The 20,138-nt window shown below is 37.2% G+C and overlaps 1 protein-coding gene across 1 annotated transcript in view; it reads left to right on the forward strand.

The window, feature by feature from the left end:
* The window catches only part of POLR3B (RNA polymerase III subunit B), a 124,301-nt gene that overhangs the window by 85,748 nt on the left and 18,415 nt on the right, over positions 1-20,138 (forward strand). The window contains exon 24 of the mRNA XM_051961465.1: positions 13,090-13,193. Coding sequence (XP_051817425.1) covers positions 13,090-13,193 — 104 coding nt within the window. The remainder of the gene's footprint in view (positions 1-13,089; positions 13,194-20,138) is intronic.

The following is a 20,138-nucleotide window of genomic DNA, read 5'->3' on the forward strand; positions in this document are numbered from 1 at the left end:
AAAGAAAGGGACAGATGTAAAAGACTTCATTTCCATCTATGTAAGAACTAGTAACCAATGGAATCTGTAGAGTGGAAGGTAAGGTAAGAGTTAAGATAGTCTCAGGGGTGTAAGCCTCGAGGTCTGGAGGGAAGGTGATGTCCTCGCAGAGGTGGAGAGATTTAAGGGAAGTGGATTTGGGAGGGAGGCTCATGGTGACTGTTGTGGATACCCTGAATTTGAGATTCCTACGGGGATCAGATCCAGGAGAAAGGTTAGGGTGGGTAGGTAGCTACGTAGTTCCAAGAGCTATTACAGCGAGATGGTATTTATGCCTATGGAAATGGATGAGGTTACCTAGTGAAGGTAAACAGAGGGAAGAGAATAGGGCCCGCAACTGAGCTTTGGAGGACACCCCACACCTAGGAGGGCTGATGTAGATAATGATTCAGCCAAGAGGACTGAGAAGGACGGGTCATATGGGATGGAGGTATCACAGGAATAACAAGATGGGGGTCTTCCCAGGACCTTTCAGATCTCTTCACAACAGAAATCATTCATCAAGTGTTTGTAAAGCAACTTCGGCTATTTCCATAGTCTGGGACACCAAGATCCAAAAGAAGATAAAGAATAAGCCCCCAAACCCAGAAATTGGTGTTTACTGATCTTGAGCTAATGTAGCTTCTTCTCCACACTGAGGCTGCACTAGCAGACTCAAGGACCCCAAGCAGGCTTACATCTAGACTCACCCCAACATCCTGATGCTTCCTCCTCATCCCCTCTTGGAGCTCCAAGGTATGGACATTTCCTAGGGTCTCAACAACCAGATTGGTTATTGCTTAGTCTGTGGGGGCCAGAACCTGGAAGCACCCATCCTGGTGGCAGGGAAATCAGCCTCTACCCGTGCCATGAAAAGCAGGCTCTGGACTGTCTGTATGGCCTAAGAGCTAAAGAACAGAGGCAGTGGGACAGACTACCAGATAAGGACATTGTGCACGGACTGTGCAATACTCTGCCAAGCCTCAGGGGAAAGCACAGCATCCAGCGAGGGCCAGTTCTTGTGATCCCCCCTCCTTCCCCTGGAAGTCGTTTGGGGCAAAAATCCAGGGAGACCCACAAAGGAAAAATAGTAGTAACAGGAAGGAATAGGGCCTCTGGTATGAAGAATACAGAGAAAAGAGAGACCAGGTGATTATAGGAATCACGAATTGAGAATAAAGAGCCAGAATAAATAGAAAGACAAGATAAAAAAAGGAGTATCCAAAAATGGGGGGGGGGGGGGAGGGAGGGACACCTAATGATAAAAAATAGCTGAAAGGAGAATCTGTCTAAGAAGGGAAAAAAAGGGGGAAAAATTATATAATCAGATAAAAGCAAGAGGGGGCAATTAATAAAACCCTCAAGGGTAAGAGATGATAAGTGAGGAGGGACTTCAGGGAGGAGAAGAGAGCCAATGAGAACAGAGCAACTTTTTTTTAAAAAGTAAAAAGTAACTAGAGGACCATAATAGCAAAAGAGATAAAAAAGAAAAAAATTATTAACTGAAAAAAGCCCCAATTTTAGAGAAAGGAAAAAAAACCTCATAGCTTTAAATGCGAATAGATTAAAGAATCCAGTAAAAGAAATTTGTTTCTTAAATGTATAAAAAACATTAAAAATATTTCTTATAAAAAATAGACTTTAAAAACCCAAACATATACAAAATGAAGGTTTAAAAAATTGCTATGTATAAAATGAATTTTTTTATTTATTTTATTCAAGTTTTTTTTATTTTCAAATGTATGGATAATTTTTCAACATTGACCCTTGCAAAGCCTTGTCTTTCAATTTTTCCCTCCCTTCTTCTCACTCCCTTAAATAGCAAGTAATCCAATATGTATTAAACATGGTAAAAATATATGTTAAATCCAATATATGCATACATATTTATACAGTTATCTTGCTGCACAAGAAAAATCAGATCAGAAAAGGAAGAAAAATGAGAAAGAAAAGAAAATGCAGGCAAACAACAAAAAGAGTGAGAATGTTATGTTGTGATTCACATTCAGTTCCCATAGTCCTCTCTCTGGGTATAAATGGCTCTCTTCATCACAAGATCATTGGAACTGGTCTCAATCATCTCATTGTTGAAAAGAGCCACGTCCATCAGAACTGATCATTGTATAATCTTGTTGCCATGTACAATGATGATCTGGTTCTGCTTATTTCACTCAGCATCAGCTCATGTAAGTCTCTCCAGGTTTCTCTGAAGTCATCCTGCTGCTCTTATAGAACAATAATATTCCATAACATTCATGTACCATAACTTATTCAGCTATTCTCCTACTGATAAGCATCCACTCAGTTTCCAGTTTCTTGCCACTACAAAAAGGCTACCACAAACATAAAAATGTAATATTATCAGATGAAACAAAAACAAACATTCAAAAAATAGATATAAACAAATTGTATTATGTTGAAAGGAACTATAGAGAGAATAATATCAGTAATAAACCCATATGTTCCAAACACTTTAAAATCCAAATTGATAAAGAAAACATTATCTGAGCTTTTAGAAGACATAGGTATTTAACACAATAATAATAGGAAACTTCAGTGTCTTTCAAATTTCTGGAGAAACTAGAGTTGAAAGACTTAGTATCTTCCAAATAGAGCTTTTGCAAAAATTGACCATGGAGTAGGGTACAGGGATATTGCAAACAAATATTAAAAAGCAAGAAAATGATAATAATGAAATAATTCAAAATTTTCTGGGATGCTGCTAAAGCAGTCCTTGAGGAAAATCATATCCTTATAATCATACATCAAGAAAATAGAAAAAAATATTAATGATCTGAATATGCATTTTAAAAGTTAGAAAATCAGTAACAGAGAAAAGTAGAAGGCCAACCCAGGGAGTTCAGAGTATAGAAGCAGAAGGATGGAGTGATTAAAAAGTCTCATATGAGTCAAGAACAGTGAAGGATTGAGAAGAGATTATCAAATTTGCTGATTAAGATTGATAACTTTGAAGAAAGTACTTTCAATTGAGTGAGAAATAATAATGAGGTTGAGAACTTGGGAGCCTGGACTAGTAATAGCAATAATGATAATAACAAACATTTACCTAGCACATTGTCTGATCTGATTTTCACAGTCACTCTGTGAAGCAGGTGCTATTATGACCCTCATTTTACAGATAAGGGCACTGAGGCTGAGAGGGCTTGCCCAGGATCCCATACCCAATGAGGACATGAGACAGGATTAGAATTCAGGCCTTTGTCATTCCAAGTCCCACTCTGCTACTTAAGAAGGATAGATTTGAGAGTCGGGGTGGAAGATTAGAATTATTTGATTATTTCTACCATGTTTAATGTGTTGGACGGATTACCATCTAGGGGAGGGCATGGAGGAAGGGAGGGACGATTAGAACACAAGATTTTCAAAGGCTAATGTTGAGGAATTGTCCACACATATGTTTTAAAAAATAAAAAGCTTTAATTAAAAAAGAAAAAAAAACCTAACATAATTGTAAGCCACCCAGTGACAACTCATCTTGTAGTTTTTGCTCTTTCCCAGGAGAACGTGTTTCCTTGTGTTGTGCATGTATATATATTGGGAGGCTTGCTGCAGTTGGGGTGTTGGACAGCAGGATGTGGCAACACTGGGTTGGGGGATCAGGATGAGGAATTTTGTGGGTGTCTGGGATGGGCCCAGGACTGAGGAGGCTGCAGTGAGAGAGGGGATTGAGGGAGAGACTGTTGTCAGATGGAGTTGGAGAGAAGCTCAAAATTAGCCTTTTAGGAGTGGGGGCAGAGAAGGTCCCTCTCTGCTTCACGATGGCACACCCCATTCCACAGCCCCCACTGTGGAGACCATTGGCCTTGGGATTTTATCAACAAGGGGAATTCCTGGTTTGAAAATTCTCCACCCAAGGAACTTCTATTCTTAGGGAGCTTCCCAGGGCACTGAGAGCATAAGTGAATTAATTGTCCTTGGTCACTACATCAGGGGCGGGACTTGAACTCTTGTTCTGACTCATCTTCTCCGTTGTCTCCTAAGCTATTATTATTTGTCATGTTGCACTTGGAGTACAGGTGTCCAACGGGCCAAGAAGCAACTGGCAATCGAGGGCTGGGGAGGTCCAGGGCTGAAAAGAGGGATTTTGAGGTCATTTTCACAGGACAGACACGTCCCAAAGCAGAAAGTTTTTTGTACATTGGCTGGTGGTTACTTTGAAGCATTCACCCTGGAATTTACTTCACGTAGTCACGCCAGTAACCTATGGACCTGAGGTGTTGCCTACTGGTGGACCACTCCGTCCTTTTAGCCATTTGTGCATTTATATGTACAAGACCAAACAGGGGCCGGGGGAATCAAATTAGTGCCTCCTTAATTGTAGGACAGTTAGTGAGGGATGTTCACTCTACTGTGAGAATACCTTCAGATTGCCATCTTCCTGGTTTAAAAGGATCTACATTTTAGGCTCGCATTCATATTTTTCTTAAAGCTGGTTTCATGTTTTTATCATTAGTCCTTGTCCCTCTGCTCTGCTTGGTCCCCTGGACTTCCTGATTAAGCCTTCTGCTTAAACATATAACATAAAACTGTTATCAGAGATCCCTTCTGAATGCCAAGGCAGTGACTCTTTTCCCTCCAAGTGTTAAAAAATTGAAAAAAAAGACTTATGATTACAAAAACTGTGTTTTGTATTAACTCACAGCCATTAGCAGGTGGCGAGCAATCTCTAGATACGTGAAGCAATGGAAGAGGCAGATAATTCCATATATATAGGAAAGAATATTGATGCATGTAAAAGTCAATTAAAAGAAACTTTAAGAAAAAGACTGAAGATGACAGATTGAGTTGGTTAACTAAAGCAAGAGAATAAATAGCAATTAGTTGGGAATCAACATGAGAGCAGTGCAATCATTGGGCTGGGAAAGAGAGCGCAAGTGTTTTATCAGGAGCTGTTTGAAAGTGAGGGAAGAGACAATAGAGCACTATCACCTTCTGTGACCCCAGCAGTGGAGGAGGACTGATCCAGGAGATGAGGGATGAGGGAAAGCATTTCTATAAAGAACCCAGCAGAAGGCATCGGAAGGTTGGAGAGAGCAGCAGATCAGGGTCCAGCCCCGGGCTGAACACAGTCCACTTCTGAGATGCGGGAATGTCAGGAAGCCAGTTGTCATTCTTTCAAAGGAGAGACTTGGGGTTCTTGGAACCTTGTTTCTTCTTGCCTTCTTGTGAGTTCACTTCTGTAACTCGGGAGTAAATGTGTGACCAGCTGTTAATGGGGGGACTTTGATCCAGATTCTCAAGCAAATCATCTTTTAGAAGCTGAAAACACAGGTGAAGGCCAGTGACTTGGTCCTCAGGCCAGAGATACACACACTAAACAGAATGCAGCCCTTGCCGCTATAGACTGGCCAAGGTGGTTCTCTCTCCCTCTCTTTTTGTTTGGTTCAGTTTGGAAAGAGCGCCGTGTATCCAAGAGGTGGATTCCCTCCGGTTTTCCACCCAGCTTTCAAATGCGCTGGAACGGAGATGGGAGAGCGGGAGGCTGCTGGGCCCTTGGGGCTCTCCCTGCATCCCCTTCCCCATCTGCATTTTGAGTTCCAGAGTTCTAAAGACTATACCAAGTGAATAGGGGTGATCCTTGGCATATCATAGGAGATAAAATTACTTAGAAGTGGATTGTTCTGTTAAGGTGGAAGCCATTTGATTCTCTCACACTTTGATGTATATTCTAGAGGTAGAGGAAGAGAAAAGAATATTTTGTTTCACAAGTAGCTGGTGTTATTTATTTAGAAGGTAAACAGACTTTTTACCTTACTTTTTTCTTAAATTCTTTGGCTGAAATTGTCTGATGACCCAAAGAATGAAGAGGAGAACCCAAAGAAAGTTTCATCTGCCTGCCAGGCAAGCCAAATTATTATATTTCCACATTTTCTCTGCTGATGGGCAATGAGAAAGGGGAAAAAAAAACTGGACTCCTTTGATGTGAGGAGGGAGAAAAAGCAATATATCACTTCTGAAAGAACATTTCTCAGTCTCTCATGTGAAAAAGGATTAACACCTCCAACAAAGGTCCTGCAGGTCACAGAACTAAGAAGCGGGCTGAGCAGTATCCCTAAGGAAAAGAAAAACTGTATTTAAGTTTGATTGTTGGGACCCAGAAGCTTTTTAATTGCTGCAGATCTGAGATAATGGTTTAAATCTTCTTGCAGTATCCACACTTAAACTCTTTAAGAAAAGAAAACTTGTTCAAATTGAATAAAGTCAGCATTTGTTTTTGTAGATGAATTCTTAATTCTCATTAAAATAACGGTTTCTTCCTGGGATGATTCAGTCCATCAAACTTCAACTAACACATTGTTTTGCTCTTTTGGGATCTTCTTGATCAAGAAATATTCTATTACCTAGTTTCTTCTTCTGGTTCACACTGGGGGAAAGTATTTAAGAAACTTCTTCACTAATTCCCTCCCCCTTTCCTCCCCCCCAAAAAAAATTATTTTTGGATGAATTGGCCAGGAAAAAGAAAAAACCCTGCTTTTCTTACCTGCAAAAAAAAAAAAAAATTCTTCATAGAGTTGTTGTTATTGAGAAAGCATGTTGTGAATCTTGGAGAAGTTATTATTATGGAAAGGAAGAAATTAGACCTAATGTGTAGAAAGTGCTAATATCTCCAGGCCTCCATTTTTATGTTTTCCTTTTTTATATCTGGAAGTCTCTAAAAATTGATTCCATTTAAAAAAAAAGTTAATGAGCAGATAATTAATAATAGCAAAATGAAGAGATTCTATAGTGCTTTATGCTTTTCAAAGTACTTCCTGCCGATCTGATGCTGGAAACAGCCCCCTTTTCTGTCGGTCTGACTTGGGGTGTCTCCTCTGTTTGATCCTGCTCTAATGAAAGCTCCCAGGGTGAGGGGAAGAAAAGCAGCTAGTGCAAAGCGATCAGTCGATGATCTTCCCAGGCTTTTATCAGAAAAGAAATTTGGGCACAGATCGGGCACAAATATTAAAATTCAGCTTTTTCGATGCAAACAGACAGTTCCTCAGCTGGACTGAAGCATTATTTAATTCGCTGTTTGCAGGACAAAATTTGGGGTAAATAGTTAACAAGCAACCTCTTGACCTTTCAGTAAATACCCAAATAAACCTTTGAAATCGGATGGTTAGTTGTTTTATGGCATAGAATAAAAATCTCCAATTGGGTTACCTAATAGTGGACCTTGAACACATTTGATTAAGCTCTTGACACTTTGGGTAGTGTGTATTTGGTAAAGTTCCTCTGGCTATTGTTTTTACAATTGTGGCTTCCAGGACCATTGTAGGAGTTTCAATTAATTAGCCCTTTGTGTGCTTCAGACTATGCAAATTTATCACATCAAACCATTCCACAGCTCATGGGAAAGCCATGTAAAAAACGGCATTGTCTTCTAGCGCCTCCTCTCATTTAGAGTGATGTTTTAATAAGAAAGCTAATCAAGTTTTCCTATGCATTATTTATCTGTTAACATGTAAGGAAGAGCCGAATTAAAATTATGTCAACCAGGATGTGCCCAGTGATGTGATAGATCTGGAAAAGATTCAGCTGTAGGACAAAGCTAATATGATTCAACAATTTTTGTCCTCCTTTTGGGGATTGTTTGGGGGTAGTGGTGTGTAGGGGGAAATGGTTAACTTGACAAGAAGCATTGGTGGAGGGACAGGGGGAGAGGGAGGGTTACTTCATTGAGGAATCACATTTTCATGTAGAGATCCTGATTTCTGATTATTTAAAAGTTCATAAGAGATAAGTTATTCTGGACAGAATGTTTGTTTGATTTGGAAACTTTCCTGCAATTTTTCTGATCTGGTCCTTTCTTAACATGTTTGTTCCTCATCAGTGAAGCTGTTATCAAGTTTTACAGAATTTTCAGCCCTGGGCGTGATGGGGTTAAAATTATTATAATATCTCTCTTAATAATGGCAAATGATCTAAACAAATCTATCTAGAACTAGTCTTCTTTTTTCCCCTTCAGCAAAAATCAGAAACACTGCTACTACTTCTGTTCATTAACTTACTCCCTTTCCTTTACCAGTATTCCTCCTGCTGAGAGTGATTAGGTTAGTTAATGATGATGATGATGATGATGATGATGATAATCATAATACCATCTTGTATTTATATAGTACTTTCTAGCCATGGACCTCAGAATACTACATAGGTATCAGCTGGTCTTTTCTCACAATATTCAAGAATAGATAGATAGTTACTCCCACTTCAGAAACCAAGAAACTAAAGCCCCATTAAAGTGAAATTGATTTTTACCTATTGTCATACAGAAAATCATTTAAAGCGGTGCCTCAGTCTCACTTGTCTGTTAAGAAATTATGTCCATTCCACAACATCATTTAATACACCATTTTACTCTTCTTGGAGTTAGATTACCATGGAAAATAAAATGTAGATATTTTTTGTTTTAGATTTTTATTAATTGGTTCCTAAAGAAAAGGATTTTTCCTGATTAGAGGAAACTTTTATCCCTAAAAGATGTACTAAATGAAGATAAATGATCTATTTTATTATAGAAAAGCAACACAAGAACCTAAATTTAGAATTTGTACAGCACACAGTTGGGAGGGAAGAATGTCTTGAACTAAGGTATAGGGATAAATTCTCTTTAAAAAGTAATCTTTTCTCAAATTTATTATTCAAATTTCTTAGTGGAAACTGGTAGAGGATAATGTTCTGGAACTCCTTTCATTTGCTAACTACCCAACTTATTTCTGTGTAGTAAGTGATGTGAAAAAGCCCACAAAATTACTTCAGCCCAGCACTCAATACCCAAGAGGTGCAGCTGTGCAAGACAAGACCCCTTGCCACAAGAGGTAGCAGAGAATGTGGCCAGATCAGTGATGTCTTTTACCATGCAGTGCCTCATCATGAGCCTTAGAATGTGTCTGAACTTCTTCCTGATTGTTGTTTTCCACTTTGGAAATATTCTGATGGAGTAATAGGCCCAGTGGACAAAGTAGCAAGAGAGAACCCTACAGCCTGATGGAGCGGGACAGCCCCCAGCCTGGTGATGGGTAGTTCAGTTTTGTTGCTGATTTCTCTCTGACTTGGGGCCAAGCACTTATTTCTGGTTCCTCACCTGGAAAGAGGTTGGGAGGAGCCAATAACATGAAAATAGCCTTCTTAGCATAAGCACTATGCAGATGTTTTAATAAAAGTATTTATGTAGCACTTTTTTGCAGTTTGCTAAGTGCTCGACTAATCTTTTATTCTCACAACAACTCTGGAAGGTGCTAATATATCTCCCCCATTTTACAGATGAAGAAAGTAGGGCAGAGGATAAGTGACTTGCCCAATGTCCCCAAATTAACAAGTATCTGAAGCTGAATTTTAATTCAGGCCTTCCTGACTCCGGGTCCAACAGTCTTAACACTTTAAATAATAATGGTAAATAATAAAACAATGGGGCTAGTATTTAAGTAAGGGTTGGTTGTCAGCAAAATATTAAAGTTAAATTTTTTTATTTTTTCTCTTAATTTTGATTATTATAATAAGATTAAAATAGGAACCAAAACTAATCCTTTATACAAAAATTGGAAGGTTTAAAATATCAAAAGTGACAGAAGAAGTTGTAGCTGAATATGCTTCCTGGGAAAAATCTGAAAAATAATCAAACTGATTGGGGAGTAGCAACCCTAAAAAGAGGCCCGTAAAAGGAGGCAAACTAGCACTTGGACCGAGGTACTTTTTTAGTTTCTAATTTGCTTTCACCTTTATCTCAGTATTAAAAGTGGTGAAATCAGAATGTTGCTGTTTTAAGGATGGAAAAGTTTTCTTTGTTGCCAATTTTCTAGTTTTTTCAGAAGTTCCTTTAGCTGGAGTTTGTGCTGCACAGTTAGCTGGTGTGCTGAATTTTTTTAGGCATATTAACCCAGTGTATTTGCATTTCACTGCCAGGAGGTTGTGCTCTAAACAGTGGTGTGGAGAAACCAGCGTGAGCCAGGGACTGAGATTTTATTTTCAAATATGAAATGCTGTGTAAGCATCTGAGGTATGAATTGGTAATTGTCTCACAACATTTTCCATTCGATATGCTTTATTTGTCTCCCATCCTCTTTTCGTGCTTTCAGGGAAGTATTAACACATTGAAACGAACTGCATATCATTTACATTTTTAAACCAATGTTAGAGGAAAATGACCATAACATTTAAGAGTTTAAATATCAAGAGGAATTTTACGCCCCAGTCCCTAGAGAAAATACAGATTTACTGTTTTGTATGAAGAATGAAGAGAAACTTTCCTATTATGATTAGAGGCATGAACAATTTTTAAAACTGAAAAACAAGTTTGGGGGTTTTTTGGTTTGTTTATTTTTTTTTTTTAAGAAGATATCTGGAGCTGTGGTGGAGAAGTTTTTGTTGAAAGCTGAACTTTTCCAATGGCCACGCTCATTTGAGATCATCAGATTCTGTCTAAATATTTTGTTTTAACTTCTAAGCTCATTATGCCCTCTTTGTGTTAACTTGTATTAAAATCTGTCAGCTATGACTGGTCTCATAAGCACAGTCAGCGGACCAGAATAAGTTAATTATTTACTTGTGCCACTAGTGCTCTTCATTTAATGAAATGCACAGCTGTGTTAGATCTGCGGTGGGATGTGTAGCCGCCATTGTTCTACAAGTCAGCAGAGGGTAGAAGCCGCTATGATGGAGAGCCCTCGGCTCTTTCTGCTGTTCTGCCTTTCTGTGTCGATTTCATGGATCTTTTATCATTCACTTTCACACAAAACAAACAACACAGGGCTGTCTGCTATGGGAACCATCTTGGCATAGAAAAGGGTCTTCAGAGCCTAAAGTAATTTTAAGTTAGGGAAGATTTAATTTTTGGCTTACAGGTGCCCCGGGTACAGAGACAGCCCAGATATTTCCTAGAAGTAAGTGGAAGGAAAGAAAAACAAAACAACTCAAAAGTTTCATTTTTATTTTTTAGCAAAAAATCCTCTGAGAAAGGGGAGTCTAGATTTCAATTAAATTTCAGTCAACGGTCTTAAAACATTGAGATTTAAGAATTTGTCTCATCTTGATGACCAGATTGCATTTGCAAATAAAACATCAGCTAAAACTTAAAATGATAGAGTATGTTCTCTTTCTACCCTTCCCTCCTAGGAATATTTCATGCTCACTCTTTTCTTAGTTCATGCACCTATTTCCCCACACCCCCACTTTCTCTTCTTGGAGGGTGGACAAGTAGCCCCCCTCCTGAGTAGACGCCAGCACCCCCCTGTGAACTGACTGGTAAGGGGGGGGGTCCCTGGTTTTTGTTTTGGGGTTTGGGATTTTTTTTTGGTTTGGATTTTTTTTTTAAGGGATACAACTACATCAGCTATCTCTCAGCACTCTCATTATTCCAAAATTTTATTCCTTCTAGAGAAAAGTCATGGGGCCAGCCTTCTCACTGATTTTTTTTTAAACATTTTTGTGTCCTAACAGACAATGTTTGTGTCTCAGAACCTAGATTTACAATTTGATTCCTTTCAGACTCGCCTTCCTGGTAGTCCCAGGGTTTTGTCAGCAAAATTCAATGTGGACATGATGGATTTTTAGAGCAGGGTGAACAAGGATTAAACCTCACTCCAGCACAGATAAAAATGTACTTAACTAGCTAACCTCCTTCTAATGCCTGCTAACTTTACCATCCATTGATTCAGTGGGGATGTTTTCTTGTTAAAATGTCAGAATCCCAATAATAAAGCAAATAAGTACCCTAACATATAGCTTCTCAAACTTGATGAGTTGTGTATTCAAACCTACCAGAAATCTGAGTACTTTTATGCAGTTAAATTTTTCTCTTCCTGTCCTGTGATATCAGCACTTTAGAAAATATATATAATTTTAGATTCTAAGCCATGGTTTAGAAAATGGTTTTCAACTCTTATTTGATGATCATAAGCCTCAAAGAATGAGTGATTGTGAAGCACCAAACATTTCTTATAGAATTAGGTATTTTTCAGTGTTTTGATGATTTGATCCATATCTAAATCTAATACAACAAACATCTGACGCTTTTATGAGGCTTTCAGGTTGACAAAGCCATTTAGCTTGCATTGTCCCCTTCGAGCCTCACAGTGACCCTGGGAGGTAGAACAGATGAAAGGTTGGCATCTCTCTACTGACATAAGAGCATTTTCATCATTTTACTTGTCCTTGGCCAGTTTTATTGTGAACTAATTTTCCGATACTAAATTATATTTCTTATTTATGTCCTAATAACTAAGAAACCAAAGTAATAAAGCAAAAGCAGACTCTTATTTAATATCATTTTCTTTTCTCAGAAATATGGATACTAGGATAATATTGAAATTAATTTCACTGAATTTAGAAAACCTTTTTGTGAGTTTTTTATCTTGGGAATCTTGGCACCTTAATTTATGGTTACTGTCATTCATACTGGAAATGATTTAAGAATTGATTTTTCTTCTTGAATTTTATACTTTGAGCCAATAACAAACCATCTACTATATGTTACCCTGTGGACAGACATTGTAATTCCATGAGGCAGTTTAGGCTCAGCCAGAGGAACCTTGGACAAACAAAGGAGCTGAGTATTTGCAACTGTGTACACAGACCTGTGAGCATATCAGAGACAAATTAGCCCTTGTTATTTGAAAATTGAATCCCAAACTTCTCCCTGGTTTAATTGCACATCAGCCACATACAATAAAGGTGATGGTCGTGGGGAAATGGGATGGACGGGTGGGTATCTAATTAGGAAACTGTCCCTGTGACGGGTGAGGGAGGGATCATAGACTGACATCCCTCTTAAAAGGGGTGAGATTTCTAGCAGGAGGGGGTCGGAGATGAAACCTCCAGGATTCATTCACTCATAGTTGATGCTTCAAGTTGGATGAGCAAACTTGTCAGCGCGTTGCTTTTAGCTGCCACCTGGAGGAAATTGTTGCTCCACCAGGCTACCTATGAGGTCTCTTGGAAATTTCTTTGGTGAATGAAATTAGGAAAGATGGGGAGTGATAATAGGAAGCAGGGCGGGAAGATTCACTGCGAGCACTCTATTCTCCCATTGAGCTCATTTTCTTTCTTTTCACTCCAAATCTTTCTTCTTCCCAGGTGTTTGTGGGTTGATCGTTCCTCAGGAAGACATGCCATTTTGTGATTCCGGAATCTGCCCTGACATCATAATGAACCCTCATGGCTTCCCATCACGTATGACGGTCAGTTGCCTTGATTTTTCTTAGGAATCGCTCCTTTTTAGAGTAAGGTTAGACAGATGGTTATGTCTCACTGGAGGAATTAAAGACTTGGAACTTTGAAGTAAAAATTTTAGACACTGCTATCTTGTCCTCAGTTACCTGGGAACTCTTTAATTCTACCATGGCTTCCTTCTCATCCCTACATACAGAAGATCCTTGGATATGGTATTGAAGCTTAAGTAGAGAGAAGGGAGATTTTTTTTTTTAACTTCCTTTTGTAAATCAGTCACTTGTGTAACTTACTTTTAACAAACTAAGCGATTGATCTTTAGTAGATGAGCACTTTCTATAACTTTAGAAGGTTTAGAAGAAGTCCTTATATATTATATGTACAGAATGTTTTATAGAGTCTTAATTCCATATTAGTACCCTACTAGTGTCCCTTGATGGTTTAACATCAGTATCATAATGTCCCAAGCTCTGAGTTCCCAAGCAGGACTGGGGAATTTTAGACAGTAAGTCTGATATTGATCAAAATATCAGCTGTCCTGTCTCTCTGATATGACTTGTAGTACAGCTTATGATTGATGTTATTCTTCAGAGTATTTACGTGTGTATGTGTGTGTGTGTACGCGCATGCGTGTGTGTGTATTTTTTTCAAAATGGTCTCATTTGAAGAATACCATCTCTTTTTGGGGACAGACCATGTTCAGACCAATATGGCATACTTCTGATCAGAATAATGATAGTCTTGTGAGACATAATTTGGTAACCAGCCAGATCTTGCTGTTAAGTCTTTTTTCCCTATTAGCTCATCAGGATATTGTAGTATGAGTAGACTCAGATAAATTTATTTATGACACTTAATGGCACCTCTATTGAGAAGATATCCAGGTGTGTTTGTCTCTCTATCTGCTTGCCTACCTACATAAATAAATGCAAAGTATACATGGTGCCATCCCCACATTCTTAGTTAGAGTTCATTGTGCCCAACTCTTTCCTCCCCATTGCCAAACAAAACAAAATTTAAAAGCACCTGGTCTAATGTAAACAAAAAAATTTAGGACAGGGAGACTTTCATCCTAGAGTCATGAGGCTAGAGGAGGCTTCCTCTAGCAATAATCTGGTCCTCCTCTTTCTGGACCTTCAGGAAGAAGGTATATACACGCATGTTGGAGAACTGGCTGTCTTTTCTGTTCTTGAAGCTCTGCATGGACAGTCTGACCTCCTTTTTGAGATAATTTGAGTGTTTGAAAGCCAAGAATATCTTTTTTTTTCCCTTTTCAATAGTATTTTATTTTTCAATTACATGTAAAGATAATTTTCAACGTACATTTTTGTAAGATTTTGAGTCCAGTTTTTTTTTCTCCTTCCCTCTCCTTTTTCTAGGACAGCAAGCAATCTGATATAGGCTATACGTGTACAATAATTTTAAATATATTTCCACATTAGTCATGATGTGAAAGAAAAATTAGAACAAAAGGGAAAAATTATGAGAAATAAAAAGCAAACTAACAAACAAAAAAGGTGAAAACACTGTGCTTTGATCTGCATTCAGTTTCCATAGTTCTCTCTCTGGATGTGGATGGCATTTTCCATCCTGAGTCTGTTGGAATTGTCTTGGATCTCTGTGTTATTGATAAGAGCCAAATCCACCACAGTTGATTATCACATAATCTTGCTGTCACTGTGTATGATGTTCTCTTGGTTCTACTTTCTTCACTTAGCATCAGTTCATATAAGTCTTTCCAGGCTTTTCTGAAATCAACCTGTTCATTATTTCTTTTTCTTTTTTTATAGTACTTTATTTTTCCAAATAGGTGCTAATTTTCGATATTCACTTTTGCAAAATCTTGTGTTCCAAATTTGTCTCCCTCCTTCTCTCTTCCCAAGACAGCAAGCAATCTAATATAGGTTAAACATGTGCATTTTTCTAAATATATTTCCATATTTGACATGCTGAGCCAAAAAAAAAAAAAAAATCAAATCAAAAGAAAAAAAAAAGCAAACAAATAACAAAAATGGTGAAAATACTATGTTGTGATCCACATTCAGTCCCCACAATCCTCTTTCTTGATGCAGATGGCTCTTTCCATTCCAAGTCTAATAGAATTGTCTTGAATCACCTCATTGTTGAAAGGAATCATGTCCATCACAGTTGATCATCACATAATCTTGTTGTTATATACAATGTTCTCTTGGTTCTACTCACTTCTTATTATATTTTATAGAACAATAGTAGTACATTCATGTACTATATTCAGCCATTCTCCCACTGATGGGCATCCACTCAGTTTCCAGTTTCTAGCTATGACAGAGAAGGCTGCCACAAACGTTTTTGCACATGTGAATCCTTTTTCCTCTTTCATGATCTTTTTAGAATGCAGACACAGTAGTAGTATTACCTGCCAGATCAAAGGATGTGCACAGCTCGATAGCCCTTTGGACATAGTTCCAAATTGCTCTCCAGAATGGTTGGATCATTTCACAAGTCCACCAACAATGTATCAGTACCCCAATTTTCCTACATCCCCCCAACATTTATCCTTATCTTTTCCTGACGTCTTAGCCAATTTGAGAGGTGTGAGGTGGTACTTCAGAGTTGTTTTAATTTTTATTTCTCTAATTAGTAGTGATTTAGGGCATTTTTCATATGACTATAGATGGCTTTAGTTTTTTCATCAGAAATTGTCTCTTCATATCCTTTTGACTATCGGTTGGGGAATGGTTTGTGTTCTTATAAATTTGAGCCAATTCTCTCTATATTTTAGAAATGAAGCTTTTATCGGAGACACTGGCTATAAAAATTGTTTCCTAGCCTTCTGCTTCCTTTCTAATCTTGGCTGTATTTGTTTTATTTGTGCAAACCCTTTTTAATTTAACATAATCACAATTATTCATTTTGCATCTCAATGTTCTCTACTTCTTGTTTAGTCATAAACGAGATCTGACAGGTAAACTATTCATTGTTCTCTTAATTTGCTTATACTATCATCCTTTATATCTAAATCATGAATGCATTTAGACCTTATCTTGATATAGGTGTGAGATAGAATGCAATGCCTAGTTTCTGCCATACTATATTTCAATTGTAGTGAGTTCTTATCCCAGAAGCTAAAGTCTTTGGGTTTATCAAACAGTGGATTACTATAGTCATTGTGTCTTATGTACTTAACCTATTCCAGTGATCCACCACTCCATTCCTTAACCAATACCAAATGGTTTTGATGACTGCCGCTTTATAATACAGTTTTAGCTCTGTTACAGCTAAGGCCAAGAATTTCTACTGTCCCACAAAATTCTCTCTGCTGCCATTCTCCTCTCTTGCTGGTGTTCCTCAGATAAAGAGAATAATTGATTATCATTCCGCTTATCAAATGCTTTCAAATATCAAAGAGAATAATCTAGTTGAAAATAAATATTTATCCAAACAAAAGAAATGCTAGATGAGGAATGGCTGACTAGATGAAACCACAGCTTTCTTTTCCTCCCTCCCCATCCCTGCTTAGAAAAGCAAAGTTGATCACAAAGTAAAATATGAGGGAGTAGTATACTGCTATTGTTACTATTAAAAAACTGAAATTATAAAATGTTGTATTAAAATGAATCTGTATACATGGTCCAGGAAATAATCTTTGATTATGCCCTACTTTAGATAAACCTTTGCCATTAGGTATCAGGCCTAGTTTTGATTTCCAAAAGGATGTGAGGAAACAGGAGATAATGTAGAGGACATCAAAAATGATTCCTCTGAAAGAATGCCCTACATAAGGAAAAGTTAAAGGGATTGAGGCAATTTCACCAGAGAAGAGCTAGCTGAAAGATGAATTAGAATCATAGAACCTTTTTAAAAATGTTTTTTTAAATTTGTCAAGCATTTTTTTTTCCTTCCTTCCACCTATCCCTTCACATACACTAAAAATAAAGAAGAAAAGAGCAAAAGGAAAGTAGGGAGAGACAAAAGAAGGAAGGGAAGAAGGGCAGGAAGAGACATAAAGGACAAATTCTCATATATTCAAAAATATTTTTCTCACTCTTCTTATTAGTCTATCATCTCTGCCATGTATATACTGTTTTTCTTCATCATTTTTCTAGAATAATGGTTGATTATTTCATTGTTCACAGTTCTCAAATTTTTCAAAATTGTTTGTTTTTTTAATATTAATCTTATATGAGTGGTTCTGATGAATCTGCTCACTTTACTCTCCATCAGTTTGTACAAATCTTCCCAGATGTCTCTGGAACCATCTTTTGCTTCATTTCTTGCAGCACAGTAGTATTCCATTACACTCACATGCCATAATTTATTCCTCATTCCCTAGTTGATGGGTATACCCGTATTAGTTTCTTGTTCTTTGTGGGCACAGAAAGAATTGCTAATATTTTTCCTTATGGAGTTCTTTTTCATCTTTCTTTTATTTCTTTAGGTTATAGGTCTAGTAATGATATTGCTGGGTCATAGGGCATACACATTTCAGTAACTTTGGAGGCATAATTCCAACATGTCCTTTCTGAATAGTTGTACCAATTCCCAGCTTTGCAAAAAGTGCATCAATATGCCTGTTTTCTTGTAGTTCCCCAATTTTTGTCATCTTCTCTTTATTTGTCAACTTTGCCAGTCTAATAAGTATGAGGTTTTTTGATTTTCATGTCATCTACAAGTGATGTAGAACATTTTTTAATATGTCTATTGAAAGTTTAACTTTTTTTCCCTTTAGGAAACTTTCTGTTCTTCTTATCTTTTGATCATTTATCAGTGGGGAATGGCTCTTATCCTTATAAAGTTGAACTCTTAGAAATGAGACCATTATAAAAGAAATTTGCTGCAAAGATATTTTTCCCAGTAATGTTGATTTGCAATCTTAGCTGCTTTCAACTTCTACCCTCTTTTTCTCACTCTATTCTTTTCTTTTGCTAGTTGCATTAGTTTTGTTCACATTAGAACTTTTCATTTATATATAATCAAGCAACACAAGGTTTTCTACTTACTTTATTTTCCAAGCTTGGATGGCCAGGCTGATCTTTTTTGGCCTTCAAAGCATTAAATATATTATGAGTTGAACTGGTTCTTGTAAGCTAATTTGGAAGCCAAACTACATTTTCTTTATGAGAAAATGTGTTCTGAGTTCCAGGCAAGTGACTTACGAACATACTTTTAGGATTTAGTCTTTTTGTCAGTTGGAGGCTATTGACATCCCTTTAATCCCTGTTGAACAGAGAGAATCTGTCAGTTCGCTGAATGTTTGAACTCGGTATTCTGTCTTCTCCAACTCAGTGCTGGCATTTTCTCCCATAAAAATAATTAATTTGTTCCTATTGTCAAAAGAAACTGCAAGTACACTTTCCCACATAGTCTTTAATTTTTAACATAAAAATTAGCCAAGATTGTTATCTTTCAATTAAGCCAAGAAATGGCTTTTTTCTAATATTTTAATAGTATTTTATTTTTCAAATATAGTTTTCAGCATTCATTTTTGTAAGACTTGTAAGACTTTGTGTTCTAAATTTTTCTCCCTCCCTTCCTCACCTCCTCTCTCCACAAGATAGCAAGCAATTTGATAAAGGTTATCTATGTGCAATCTTTTTAACTGTATTTCTGGATTTGTCATGTTGAGCAAGAAAAATCAGACCAAAAGGGGAAAAAAATAACATTTGAAAGAAAAAACAAATAACAACCAAAAAAGGTGAAAATAATGTGCTTTGATCCATGTTCAGTCTCCATAGTTTTCTTTCTGGATGTAGAAGCTATTTTCCATCCCAAGTCTATGGAAATTGCCTTGAATCACCCCATTGTTGAGAAGAGCTAAGTTCATCACAGTTGTTCATTACATAGTCTTGCTGTTGGTATGTATGACGTTTTCATGGTTCTGCTCTCTTCACTCACCATCAGTTCATGTAAGTCTTCAGGCTTTTAGAAATCAGCCTGCTCATCTTCTTATAGAACAATAATATTCCATAACATTCATATACCATACCTTATTCAGCATTCTGCAACAGATGGGCATCCACTCAAGAGAAATGAGTATGAATTTCAAAAAATTAAAAACACAATTGGAGCTTTCCATACCATCCAATAGGACCATGCTTTGTCAAATGTGTTTATTCGCTTTCTCTTCTTCCCATCATTTTTACAAAATTGAACCCTGAAAGTGAATCTCATGTTTTTTCTCATAACTTTGAAAATGAGAGAGAACGCTTTTTTTTTTTTTTTTTTGGTTAATATCAATGTCCATTTTAAAAGACAGTGCCTTTGTGTGGTCAAAGGACTGGAAACAGAAACTGTTTCCAAAACTTGGAAAATTGGCTTTTGTTTGAGGAATGACAAAACCAGAGGTCTTGCGTGAATGGGATGGAAAGTCCCTGAGCTTTAAAAAATGAAAACATGCTAGATACAAAGTAGCATGGAAGACTATAAACTGATACAAAAATACAGCAGAAATAGGAAGACAAAATACATATTGACAATAAGGGGGAAGAAAGATGAGTGCTCCAAAATGATCATGGCATGCTTTGCCCTCAAAAAAAGATAGACGACTCTTAAATCAGGGTCTAGGATGCCAAAAATGCCAGACATTTTTGATGCTTTAGTTAGTTTGATTCATTTGCTTTTTTCTTTCTCTTTTTTTTACTCTTTATGAAAAATGGTTCTCTCAAAGAGAGTAGGAGGGGGCAACATTGAGAAATGTAGGTTCCATAGGAATAAAAAATCAATAAGAATATATTTTTAAAAATGAAAAATAGTGCTCTAACAATATGATCAGTTATTTATAATAAATCAAGAAACTAAGGCTGCCCTCCAGCCTGGAAGGATCTCTTGCTTGAATATAGATCATGTATTAATGAATAATATTCTTACATCTTTATTGGCCAAAGCAAAAATCAAAGCCCAGGAGAGGCAGGAGCCAAGTGCCTTGGCTTTGATTTCTAGCTTTGTGAAAGGTAACAAATAAAACCCATAGAGATTTT

The sequence above is a fragment of the Antechinus flavipes genome, chromosome 5 (assembly GCF_016432865.1).
Source record: "Antechinus flavipes isolate AdamAnt ecotype Samford, QLD, Australia chromosome 5, AdamAnt_v2, whole genome shotgun sequence".
Classification (NCBI taxonomy): Eukaryota; Metazoa; Chordata; class Mammalia; order Dasyuromorphia; family Dasyuridae; genus Antechinus; species Antechinus flavipes.